This window comes from Oncorhynchus tshawytscha, linkage group LG17, assembly GCF_018296145.1.
Source record: "Oncorhynchus tshawytscha isolate Ot180627B linkage group LG17, Otsh_v2.0, whole genome shotgun sequence".
Taxonomy (NCBI): domain Eukaryota; kingdom Metazoa; phylum Chordata; class Actinopteri; order Salmoniformes; family Salmonidae; genus Oncorhynchus; species Oncorhynchus tshawytscha.
In genome coordinates, this window is record NC_056445.1 from 919,550 (window position 1) to 933,715 (window position 14,166).

At 39.5% G+C, this 14,166-nt stretch overlaps 1 protein-coding gene across 2 annotated transcripts in view; it reads right to left on the reverse strand.

Annotated features, from left to right (window-relative positions):
* Window positions 1-2,077: 2,077 nt before the first annotated feature.
* Window positions 2,078-14,166, reverse strand: part of col4a3 (collagen, type IV, alpha 3) — a 123,484-nt gene continuing 111,395 nt past the window's right edge. The window contains exons 51-52 of one of the 2 annotated variants that reach the window (XM_042300006.1): window positions 13,290-13,462; window positions 2,078-2,448 (exon numbers count right to left, since the gene is read on the reverse strand). In XM_042300006.1, coding sequence (XP_042155940.1) covers window positions 2,133-2,448; window positions 13,290-13,462 — 489 coding nt within the window. In that variant the 3' untranslated portion in view covers window positions 2,078-2,132. Of the gene's footprint in view, window positions 2,449-12,110; window positions 13,053-13,289; window positions 13,463-14,166 lie in introns of those variants that run through there. The other variant, XM_024376668.2, reaches the window with a different exon arrangement.

Below are 14,166 nucleotides of genomic sequence, written 5' to 3' on the forward strand. Positions count from 1 at the left end.
TTCCCAACAAATGTGTTAAAAGTCTGTTATCATTTTTTTTGTAAAATATCATTGTATCTGGTCAAACACTATTTTTTCCAAAGGTTTACAAAGGGTTGGTAACAGGCTGATTGGTCAACTATTTGAGCCAGTGAAGGAGGTTTTACTATTCTTAGGTAACAGAATGTCTGTCACTTTGATTACTGAAATTTCTCTCAATCTTATGCACCTACGTTGTAAACTTTCATTCATAATCTAGGTTGGAGCAATCTCATGATGGGTTTAGGAAAAATTTTAGTATCATGTAGTAGCCTAAACCGATCCATGTTACATTGAGCTGGGTGAATGGAATATGAATGACAGTCATCCAATATGTAAGGGATAATCCTCGAGAGGCTATGCGTTCTATGGAAAATAATGAATGACGTGGCCCCATTATCCTTTTTATACCATGGCTATAAATGAACATATTTGCCGGGAGAAATGTGTTCAACATCCACTGAAGTAGCTAGCAAGTTTACTAGATAGCTACAGTAGTTGCCGTAGTAACCAAACAAACAGTTAAACCTGCTAGTTTAGCTAACCAATTCAACAATCCAAAAATGTTTTCAATTCCACTTTTGCTTTCAAAAGCAGCTCAAACATAGAACATGTAAGAATGAACTACAGTCATTGAATTCTACCATGCAAATATACCGTGCGTTATAGCGAAATAATGGATGCTTTAGCATGCCCTACAAGCCAATAGGAAAACAGTATTCAACAACGCCATGGTATAAACTGTATAAACTGGGTGGGTCGAGCACTGAATGTTGATTGGCTGACCACGGGTATGACAAAGCATTTATTTTTACTGCTCTAGTTACGTAAGTAACCAGTTTCTCATAGAAATAAGGTAGCTCGGGGGTTTGTGGTACATGGCCAACATACCACGGCTGAGGGCTGTATCCAGGCACTCCGCGTTGCGTTGAGTTGAAGAACAGCACTTAGCCGTGGTATATTGGACATATACCACACCACTTCGGGCCTTATTGCTTAAATCGAAATAAGGCCATGCTTATATAAAATCCTCAGAGGCTTGTGACTTGGAATACTTCTGCTGCCTTTTCTATATCCAGGAAATAGTGTTTGAGTATAATTCTGGAAGGCCTATTGGATTACCAACATAGCTGAGTTAAAAATAGTATTAAGTACAGTACACAAATTTGAGCGATGTCTCTCATTTAAAACATATACAGGTGATTAAACCACAATTTAATGGTATTGTGGACGCCATATTGGATTTTGGACGCCATAATGGATTTGTAGTCAAATCTAGGGGGGGGCCCTAACTTAACTGCAAGAGGTGGAACATATAAAATGACAGTTTCCACTCTTAGCCCACTTGTTTTCCTTACAGCCGATTAGATTACAGTAGCCTCAACATACATGTTTAACTGCATGTTTGTCAAGCAGCACCATACAGCACTAAATGAGAGCAATTTTTACTTGGAAAGTGTCTATTAATCACTTACTAAAACCTACTAAAATGTAAAACTTACATTCAACATAAATATTCATAGTTGATATTTCCACCTATTGTATCTCTGTGTTTACAAGTACTGTATATAGTGTATTTCCAGGGTGCATTAAGATATCCTAATGCTGTTTATTTGTGTTTGTAGTGTAGGCAACTGACAACTTATATTCCACATTTTAGCGATATCAGAACTTGTAATATTGGGTTACATGAGCTTATGTGCCCCCCCTGCATGTTTTGATATTGGGTGTGACAGAATATCTATCAATTTAACCACTGTTGCAGTAAAATATTTATTTACAACCATCCATTTAAAAAATGGGAGACATTAAATATGTGAAAAAACATGATTGTGTTTAGTTCAACCTCAAGTAGGGGTATATCAAATACTAAAGCCCTTTTTAAGGATTGGCCATTCACTAGCCTAGTGTTAGTGTGAGTGTTTGAGTGTGACTGTATTTGTCAGTGTGTTACATCAGCCAGTACTAGATGCATGCATAAATTAATAAAGCGCATGTCAACCAAAACTTTTCTTTGGTAATACAAATAAGAGTTTATCAAAGAACTGACCCACTGAAATTCAATTATTTTATCTTTATTTCACAAATTAGACAGGTACATCATTCTGTTGATTTCAAGAACCGTCATCGGGCACAGCTGTTGATTGGCTGCATTCGTCAGGTGTAAGTTGGCGGTGTGACGTGATTGGCAGCGTCATGTCATGAGGTGGTCGGTTTATTCTTCCCTCAGCAGGAAGTGAAGCCCTTCCAGTAGAAGTTCTTGCAGCCGGCTTTGCGCTCACGGGGGGGAAGGTTGTTGGGGTTGCCCACTGAGCGCTCCAGCTCCACACGCAGGTCCTCTTTAGCCCCCGCTGGGGACACCTCACTTTCCTGGGCCTCAGGCAAGGACAGTTGGGATATAATGTCCTCCACCGCTCGCTTATTCCACTCCTACATGCAGGAAAGACACACATACTTTGGGAGAATATAAACAGACACATATACACATCGGCACAAGCTAATATCATCAACAGCAAAAACAAACCTACACATACACATACAGCAAAATACACTCACACAAAGCGAATCTCATGTGTGTGCACAAACACACACAGACACACACAAATGTAATCACCTCCACATTAAGGCAGTCAGTGTTAGTTTTCTTGTCTCATTATGGCCCCGATTCCGACCTCAGTTAAACGCTGGTTTTTATGCACTTTTCTCTATGTGCGTATTCTGACCTTGAATTTAAGCATGAGAATAGCATGATATTCACCTGCTATTTATTCGGAGTGGAGATCTAAGAAAAGAAGATGTGGTGGAGTGTATCTACAGATAAGGAATGAATCAAACCACTGTATTTTTTATGAATCTATATATTTTGTGAGACAAAGATGCATAGATTCTAAACCCGTTCTCTCAATGTATTCTATTGAGTTTGTCAACGAAATGATCATTAAAAGGTACACCGTATTTAAAGGGATGACTGAGGATAAATATACTGAACATTTGTTGGCCAGCAAGTGGGAGGGTTTTCAGCGGTTGAATTACATTTATTCAGAGTGCGCAAGGTAAAACAAATAAAAATAGTAGCCACACCTGCAGAACACGTTACGCGTCTGAATAAGGTAAGTCTGAAAACCAAATGCTTAGATGTGCGTAGGAAAGGCTTATATTCCTAAATCGGAATCAGCCCTATCTGCACAGAGAACGAAAGTGTTGCTGTAGCACACTGATCCAGCCAACTGATTGACTAGAAAATGGAGGGGTGGATAGAGAAAGATTTGTTTTCCATCAACAGATAATTGAGAACAGATAACTGTTGTGTACAAAAACACACAACAGCATACAAACAGTTCCAGTGACTTTTTCATGTTTGGTAGTAAACATTTAGTTTGTAAAATGAGAAACGTTCTAGATGAGGTGCTGCAATATGCACTGTCTGGGTGAGCGGTCAATGACCTTAACTAGTGAGTCATTAGTATGAGAAAGTGGCATTCAGACAGACGTGATTGTCAGTCATAGGAGGGAATGATGGAAATCTCCTTCTTGAGAAATATCATTGTCTATTGGAGTTCACACCTCTATTACATGTAACAACTGCATTTTCACAGTGTCTTCTATGCAGATGGATGTGTCTGTGACACAGAATGAACTAACAGACACAAACTCCCTACTCGGGCACACCACATCATTTCAATTTGGATAATTGGGCAATTGAGACAGTGATCAATGAGATTACAACTCACTCACCCAAAGCCCAAAATGTGTTGAATTTCCAATGTATTAACACTATGATTTCAACCATCTAAAAGCACACCAAATTCCAATGGAAAAACAATGTCTGATTTTTGTTCGGGTTGTCACCTAAGTGTCTATAACTGCTCTTTCAACCATTTAAAAGCACAGCAAAGTTCAAATGGGAATACAATGTCAGAAATGTTGTTTATTCAAACATCAGATTAATGTATCACTGTGCTTCATCTAATAGCAGAACCAAATTACCTGGATTGCAGTTGAGATTACAATAAAAATACATGGTGCAAGTAAGTGATCAATGCCGTTCTAGATTCTGCTCAGAATATTATAGCAATTTTTTGAGCAAAATCACCACAGACCTGCGAAGACCTATGCATGCTATCTTGAACATGCATACTTTATATGATTACATAGATATTTATAGCTACAGTAACCTCAAAATGTGGCCATGGATGTTTTACTCATGTTAAGGTTAAATGTTACATTAGTTTGTAAGATAGCCTTAACTTTAGGCTATTCACTGTAATTACAAAAGTAATACTGAATTGTGTTTGGTTTACAATGCAACAAAATACAGCTTAAAGGAAATCTGAGCCACTGGTTTAATCAAATTCTTCAAATTGGAAACGTAAATTCAACATATAACTTGTCGACAAGTTAATAGGCTGTCTATTGTATTTCAAAGGTGATATTGAATTGTGTTTGGTTGTCAACACAACCAAATATCAACATTTGAAGGAGATGCAAATTCTGCTTGGATAGTTCCACCTGTGCCACAGACTTTCATTCCAGTTTGTCTACACATTAATAATTGATATGTTGGATTCACATTTCCATCTCAAACAAAAATCTAACTTAAAGAATATGACTAAATCAAATCAAATTTTAAATGCACTTTAAATAACATTTAATTTGATATAGTCCTATTATTTCATATTGATGTGCATGGCACAAATGAAACTATGCAAGCAGAAGATACCACTCCTTCAAATGTTGATATTTGGTTGTTTTGGCAACCAAACACAAATCAATATCACTAAATATCATTACATTTGAAATCAACCAGAGCTTGAAGCCTATTGTATTGTCTATTTTAAGTTGAATTCTACGTGGGATTTGAAACAATAGCTGTTGATTACTTTTCAAATGCTATATAAGCCTAAATAGCATCATTAATGATATGAGTGATAAAGTATGGTTACATTTCATTTGCTCTGTTAAACCTACCCTTTGGAATGTCTTCGATAGCAACAGTGAATCTATTTCGTTTTTATGTAGAGATCTTTCAACAAACATTCTCACGATAGCACATTGGTAATTGTGTGACAAATATCATCACTAAGCAGGGCTGGGCTTGGTTAAAACCCTGGATGGGAGACCAAAAGATAGCTGTAGATAGATTCTCCAGTAGGAGATGTTGCCCAGGCTGTTTTTTTCACTTCTGATAGTGGATATAACGTTGAAGATGGTGTTTTAAAGGTACAAATTCAACATATTTTATACAAGGTGTGTCTATGTTGAAATTTGGTTACCATGATGACATAATCCTGTGGTTGAAATATCACCCTCAAAACAACAGTTTACGTTGACTTTTAAAAAATCCAGTGCATTTTCCCATGTAGATTCCACATCACAAGACATTGACAAATTACAGTGAAACAAAGTTGATTCAATCAGTTTATGCCTAGTGGGTCCTTTTAGAGAGTGTGTTGACTCTGTCTACCAACAATGACCTTAACCAAACCATTCCAAATCATGTCTTCAACACAAGAATGAGAGAAAATACTTATGGGATGGGAGTTCTGTATACAATAACAGTATATAACTAAAACAGCACTTCTACTGTATATAACTATCAGACCCCATTCACACTTGCATGTTTTGGCATGACAACTGAAGTTATTACTTGTAGTCCAGGAGTAATCAAATCTGAGCCTGGAGGTCCTGCGTGCTGCTGGTCTTCTGTTCAACCTGATAATTATTTGCACCCAACTTGTGTCCCGGGTCTAAATCAGTCCTTGTTTAGAGAGGAATAATGAAAATCTACCGTGGAACTGATTTGAGGTCCAGATTTGAATTTGCCTGATTAAAGAGGTACACCAGACCTGTTAGCTGTAGTGAGTCTATGCCCTAGTATGTGTATAGTTTGTGTCTGAGAATGTGATAACCTGAGCACAGACTGTTTAACTGAATTCCATTGTGGGTAGGTGTGTAAGTCTGTTCCACTGTGAAGCAAAGGGCAGTGTACTGTATGTTACAGTGTGGACTATGCTGTACCTGTTTTACTAATGACACATTCTCATGTTCTCATAGTGTCATTAGTGGTGTTCCTGAATAGTTGTGTGAGTTGTACCCTACTGTACACATTATTTTGTGTCATGACACAAGCAGTGCATGCTATCTGCGTGAACACCTCACCTCACTTGAATAGTGTAATCCTGTGAGCGCAATAACGTAGCTGTCCTGTTTATTCTGGTATGGACCTCCTCCCTCTTTTGAGCCCTGTGTGGGCCACAGGAGGCTGCTGAGGGGAGTGAATGGAATGGTTTTAAACACATGGAAACAATGTGTTTGATACCATTCCATTTATGCCATTGCAGACATTACTATGAGCCCGTTCCCCCCAATGAAGGTGTCACCAGCCACCTGTGGTGTGTGCCAATGCCATAGGCTGCATACCTGTGTGGCAATGCCAGCGGCACGAGCCCTCTGAAGGAGTCTGCGGCTGCGGAGGTCCAGGTCGGGCTGCGAGGCGGCTCCTTGGCTGCAAATGGCCAGGGCCAAACCCAGCAGGGCCAGGGCACAGTGGATTCGGCAGACCTTCATCTCCAACAGAGCTGGGTTTTGTTTGCAGGGATGAGACGTGGTGAGACGAGCTGAGCTGGACCGGGCTATGCTGGATCTGGATCAGTCGGTATGGAGCAGGCCTGGTACTGTTGATGGGGGTTCTGTGGGGCTCTTATAAAGAGCTTGCCCTCTCAGCTCATCACTCTGCTTCCTGGGTTAAGTGACAAGTGGCCTGTCAGGGCGTGGGGGGCTGCCTGGCGATGATGGAATGCAGTGTTGTAAACCACTTAGAAACACTGGCTGCTTTCTTTTCGTCACAAAGGCAGCTCCTCTGAGACGTGTTGATTTAATATGGAGGCGCGACAATAAAACAGTTAGCCAATATGGATTTAGCACACACGGCTAATCTAAGTCAAATACAACCAGAAAATGTCTGCTTCATTAAAAGCCTTTATAAACAGGAAGCAGGAGTCATCACTTAAGTTTAAAATATTAAACTTACGTGATGACATCACGACAAGACTGATTAACAAAAGATTCCTCTAGCAGATTTTTGGTAGGTTAATTAATTACCAACATATATCGCCATTGTGGGATCAGTAAAATCAACTGATTAGGCTTGGTTTACATACAATATTAACATAATTTAGTTTGCAATGGTTAACACAGTTTCCAAGAATTACGAGGTAAACATTGTATAAACCCTACCGTTGCACTTGCATACAGGATTGTGGATATGTATTTTGTTGAAGTGTGATTTGCATATTTGTAAAAGCCTATTCTGAAAGGAATAATAGACTGAGTGCTGTCTGTCTGATATCCCTCAGACAGCATTACATAGAATGTCTTGGAATAAAACCAAATGTTTTATATCAGACTCCATCTAATTAATAGGATACATATTTTTCTATAAGAGTTATTTCAGTTTATGCTGAAATATCTGCTTATTTGCACAAAAGGCTGCATCATACTGTAGATATTGCCACTGTGTTAAATTTTACTGTAGCTCTTCACTGCTCCCCTGTGGCCATGGATTACAGACATAAACTACAATAAGATTTGCCGGACGTTGTCAATGCAATTTTAACCCTCATCCCCAGGCTTAATTGCAGCTGGTGGATGACATTATTGCAATTTTGATCAGGAAAAAAACACAATACTATACTTCTTCATAAAAACTCATTGAATGTCAACAATATAAACTAGCAGCGAAAAATGAACACTCATTTATTACAATTAAATATTGTCATGCCTACTTACATTTCTCTAACTGTGTTACAACTACACTATTGAGCTTGGAAATTACAGATTAACTGTACAACTGTATGATTAATGGTATAGCAGAGCTTGAGGCTTGTTAAAAGGACATGTAAATTACATTTATGGGTTGCAGCATTTCAACGGCACAGAACATTTGCATCGGACCCACATGCACGCACACACACACGGACAATCGCAATGTGGCGGAATAATCAGAATTAGTTAGATAACATAGATAATTAAGATGTCTTATCCGGATAATATGCTTATATGATATGCTTGTTATTAGAATGTATCCCTTTGGACTCTGGTGTTGGTAGTTGCACTTCCTCCCTCAGCGGGGCTCAGTCACCTGGTACCCAGAGAGGGGAGAAGCCAGGCTTGTCTTTCACATGCAGAAATAATTTCCACCACAGCACGCAAGCATGCATAGAAAACACACAGACAGGTGTGATGAACCCAGACAGATTCCATTCTGAACTGTTTCGGTTCATTAGAACCATTGAGGGAAAACCATTGGGCATGCAATGGGGTCTGAAACCCTTATTTGTTTAATACATGTGGCTGCTGCTTGCAATACAGAATAACAAGAGCGACCTTTGAGTTCATTTCCATGCGCAGTTATACATGGCAGTTTAAGTTATCATACCCCTATGCTTCTGGCTGAGATAAATTAAGATGATACAGTAGATGATATACACAGTAGTATGGCAGAAAGTTAAGTCATTCCTGTACCTTTGTGTTAATTTAGCACCTCCTGGAACAGAAAACCATTCAACTCAAGGCTGACAACATTCACCACACAGAAATGAGCATCGGAACACAATGTTAATGAAGTACATAGGTTATACAAAAGAGTGCAACAGTATCCACTAATTCATTAAGACAACACTTTTCTGGGTATTTATCTGAATTGCTTTTGTTTGTGTCAAGTACAGTACAATATTTTGTTTGAAAAGCAAGGAAGCACTTGGTACACTATGTCAGTTAAAAGGCTGGAGGCAAGGCACAACATTAGAAAGCTATAAGGAAACCAAGGTGATATTATTGTACAGATAAATTGGAAATGCATAGCCTACTCACTTTGGTATTAAAAGTGATCAACACAGTGGCCATGGTTCCATTGGAAAGAATACATAGAAAGAGTCTAAATAGAATTTTATGCAACATGCCAATGGACAGTGAAATAATGATAACTGTATCTCTTCATATAAATACTACACTTAAGCTCAATCTTTTTAAAGGGCCAAGTTGAGAGCATGTTAACAAATGCTTAATCATATTATTCAATATCTCCCTGACAAAGTGATTATTACAACATAATTGCTCCATGTCCATTGTGGGTATACAGCAGTATTCAACCAACTACAGTGTTTAGAAATGTAAGATAAAGTTACTAAGAACTTCTAATGAAATCAGATCTAGTGATATGAGCGACACGTTTCATTGCTAAATGCTTTTTTGGTAATACTTTACTTATGTCGGTATATGCATTATGACTTTTTATATGCATGTATTGGCTCTCAATCTTTTATACAGATAAATCTGTTCAATCTTTCTATGTGACTCAAACATATTGTTAATAACTCAGGATCACTGAGATGCTACTAAGATATTGTTAGAGTATCATATATTGTTTATGACAGTGCATTATACTTGCTGGCTTTAAGTGAAATGATAATGCTTTTCCCTCAAAACTCAATTGCAGATATCAAAACTGATCCTAGTTCAGCTGTCTGGCCTCAACGGCTGATCTGTAACTGACTGATCATCTTCTTTCATCCCCCTAATGGTTAAGATTAGCTTTGGGGGTAAGGTACCCCCAATAAGGTACCAATCTTCTACCAGATTGCTAGCATACTCATAGCACCCAATGGACAACATAACATTCAACAAACAAACAGGCCATCAGGTAACTGGCCAGACAGTTAAAGTGGAATTCCACCACTTTTTAAACGTATATTCATTATTTACAACAACATTAGTCCTTTTTACTGTTGATGACATCATCATGTGGCACTTTCTTAGGACCTTTTCTTCTTATCATTTTACTACAGACCGTAAAACGTGCCGTTTGCACATATGTGGTATGGTGCTGGAGATAATGAATATGAGGTTTAAAAGTGGTGGAATTCAATCTTAACTTTTCATTCAAATGTGTATCCAGTCATGAGAAAAAGTTGTTTCTGCCCAGCCAAAATGTGTTCAGTCAGCATGCTGTAGGTAATGGAGCAGTAGTAGCAGTAAGGAGAAGGAGAGGCTATGCACACTGCAAAACATCTCTGGATTCAGAGGGAAATTCATATTTTTATTTGACTAAATGTGAAAGAGGGAAAGGTGCAAAAGATCACTCTTTTTAAAAGCATGTTTCACTTTTGCACCATGAATTGTGGATTATTTTAGATCTTTTTTTGTGTGCGTATTTTACTTTTGCACAACACATTTAGTATTATTTTTGACTTTTGTGTGAAGACAGCATTCCTCCTCCTCGTTACATAGCATCCAACAAGAGTCATCAGGCAGTCAGAAACTTTGTCAGGCAGTTAACTTTCCATTCAAATGTATAAAAAAGACTGGGGCCTAGATTCAATCAGTTCAGCGTTTAACACACAATATTCAACAACTGCATAGCATATCATTTGTTTTGTTTAGGGCCATGTCGGTGGTGTAATTGCATTGGAGCTGTCAAATCCACAAGCTGCTCCCAACATTAGACACCAAGTCGCATTAGTAAACATCCCATGCCATTACAAGTTCAAACACTGAAAAGTGTGAATCCAGACCTTGATAAGGCTGATATAAATCCTTATTATTTTGTTGAATGATTTTTGAGTGTCATTATTTATATAATCAAGTCAGGTATTTATTTATTTTTTACCTTTATTTTACTAGGCAAGTCAGTTAAGAACAAATTCTTATTTTTAATGACAGCCTAGGAACAGTGGGTTAACTGCCTGTTCAAGGGCAGAACAACAGATTTTGTACCTTGTCAGCTCAGGGATTTGAACTTGCAAACTTTCAGTTACTAGACCAATGCTAGTAAGTTACTAGTCCAATGCTCTAACCACTAGGCTACACTTCCGCCCAGTGACAGTGACACAATTTGCATCATTTTGGCTCTGTACGCCACCTCAATGGATTTGAAAGGAAACAATCAATATGTGCTTTAAGTGTAGTCTTTCATATTTAGTTTAAGGGTTTTGTCAAAATTATTGTATGAACCGTGTAGGAATTACAACCATTTTTATACATAGCCCTCCAATTTTAGGGGCTCAAAAGTAACTGGACAAACTAACAATCATAACTTAAATTGTGAGTTTTAAATACTTGGTTGCCTGAAGTCTGGAACCCATAGACATCACCAGATGCTGTGTTTCTTCCGTGGTGATGCTCTGCCAGGCCTTTACTGTTTCCAGTTCCTGCTTGTTCTTGGGGTGTTTTGCCTTCAGCAAGTGACATGCATGGATTCAGGTCAGGTGATTGACATGGCCATTGCAGAACATTCCACTTCTTTGACGTAAAAAAGTGTTGGGTTGCTTTCGCAGTATGCTTCGGGTCATTGTCCATCTGCACTGTGAAGTGCCGTCCAATGAGTTCTGAAGCATTTTGCTGAATCTGACCAGATAATATAGCCCTAAACACTTCAGAATTCATCCTGCTATTTTTGTTCCATCAGACCAGAGGACATTTCTCCAAATAGTACGATCTTTGTCCCCATGTGCAATTGCAATCCGTAGTCTTGCTTTTTATGGCGGTTTTGGAGCAGTGGCTTCTTCCTTGCTGAGCGGCCTTTCAGGTTATGTCGATATAGGACTCGTTTTACTGTGGATATAGATACTTTTGTAGCTGTTTCCTCCAGGATCTTCACAAGGTCCTTTGCTGTTGTTCTGGGATTGATTTGCACTTTTCGATGTATGAAGGATTCATGATAGCTTTTTCAGCTTTTTCAGAATTATTGTACAGATGAACGTGGTACATTCAGGCGTTTGGAAATTGCTCCCAAGGATGAACCAGACTTGTGGAGGTCTACACAATTTTTTTCTGAGGTCTTGGCTGATTTATTTAGATTTTCCCATGATGTCAAGCAAAGAGGCACTGAGTTTGAAGGTAGGCCTTGAAATACATCCACAGGTACACCTCCAATTGACTCAAATGATGTCAATTAGCCAATCAGAAGCTTCTAAAGCCATGACATTTTTCTGAAATTTTCCAAGCTATTTAAAGGCACAGTCAACTTAGTGTATGTAAACTTCTGACCCACTGGAATTGTGATACAGTGAAATAATAAGTGAAATAATCTGTCTGTAAACAATTGTTGGAAAAATTACTTGTGTCATGCACAACAAAGTAGATGCCAAAACTATAGTTTGTTAACAAGAAATGTGTGGAGTGGTTGAAAAAAAGTTTTAATGACTCCAACCTAAGTGCATATAAACTTCCAACCTCAACCCTTCTAAACTCGCTTGAAAGAGAGTGACCCCAGCTGTCGACCTAAGCCCAACTGTGCATCCGGGTCACGCCACCACTGCTACTGACATCACACTGCTTGATTAGCAAGAACCACTTCCTCCTGATTTGTCTCACACTGAGGCTCAAACCCAGGACCTCTGCTTTGCTAGCACATGTGACAACATATTAACTTTTGGAGCTATCAAAAAACATTAATTTGATAGTGCCATCGGCTCCAACGCAGTTACACCTCCGTCATCGCATGATTATGCTAAGCAGTTGTCGGTTATCACGGCTTAATGCTGAACTGATTGAATCTAGCCCTGGATCACACTGACCATCTACCGTAAAACAGTCCAGTGGTTTAACAATACAAACAAAATACAGACAAGCCGTAAAACTGAGAACAAAACGTCAGATTGAGCAGAGGCCACTACTGGGTTGCATCTCAATAGTATTTCCTAGTTTCCTTGTGCGCTCTCCTTCTGTCCTTCCCTTGCTGAAAACGTCAAAGTGAGGCGAGGAGAGGACTGGAGGGGAGGAAACATGGAAACGAGGATCAGCACTTGTAAGAACTGAGACATCCTTTGGTCTCCCAGGAAGCACCATGATTGAAATGCAAGAATTAATCAGTCTGGTTGTTGCCCTACAGTGGCTGATAGTGGGAGGTGCATTTCCAGTTCATTCCCCATCAGTTCTTTAGCTCTTAGGGTCGCTGCCACTGCTTCATACAGACCTGACAACGACTGACTATACTACCCGGGCAGTCTCCCTTCACTGTCTGAGGCCTGGGTTTACTGCGGGAGGAAGAAGTGTGAGCATACGTCAGACCACATTACAGCAATGCATTGATGAGCACTCTGCTGCGATGTTGCAGCTGTATGCACAAAGTCACTTATATAATTATTGAACTAACTGAGACATGGTTTTCAAATTAATATGAACGTCTGCATACGGCACTCACTAGAGTACTCGATAAAGTGAAAACTTTGGGTAAATGTGCACTGTATAATGAATGACTATGCTTGTTTTACCTGAACATGTTTTCGGGGTCCAGGGAGGCCAGCCAGTAACTGTAGGAGTCAGTGTAGTAGTTGCATGTCCCTCGCCCATGGCACTCAATGAAAGGAATCTTCCGGAACTCTTCTAGGCAGGAGCCCGGAGAGGCCAGGGGCTGGCCAGAGCCCTCCGCTCCAGCCCCTGTTTGCTGTGAACACACATGACATATATTACATGATATGATATGATATAGGACAGAATGTCATCTTCAGCAGAAGAGCTCTATTACCTGCAAACCAAAGCTCTGGACATATGCCACCCTATAGACATTTGTGGATAACATTTGCAGAGACACTAGTCTAAGAACGGAGCATCTTGCAACGTCCATGAAGAACGGAAGATGGACATTGGTCTTCTGCTGTGCCCCTCTGATATACGCACACACATATTTGGGTCTCGATTCAATCTATATCTCTGAATCGTTACAGATTGCGTGATCAAAATGTAAAGGTGATTTCCAATTGAGCCCGACATATGCAGCATTTAACTGTGAATGCAGTCTCCGCTAGCGTGGGAACATTGTCTTTAAATTTGAATCATGCTGTAAATCCGAACTTCAGCACTACGGATTGAATCCAGCCCTTGGTTGAAGAGGGTGGAGTAGTAGCGCTCGCTGAGCAGTTTAGGGGTTAAGTGCCTTGCTCACGGGTACAACGGCAGGTGATGGCATCTAGGACACTGATGGCAGCAACCCTCTGGCACACTCTCAAGCAGATTTTTCCCTATCAGACATGAGATTCAAACCAGCAACCTTCCGGTTGCTGGCCCCCTTCTCTAGCCTCTCTATTGCTATGGCATTGCGTCACCATAAGCAAGTAAGCATAGTTTTCAGTTACTAATTAACCGCCATTA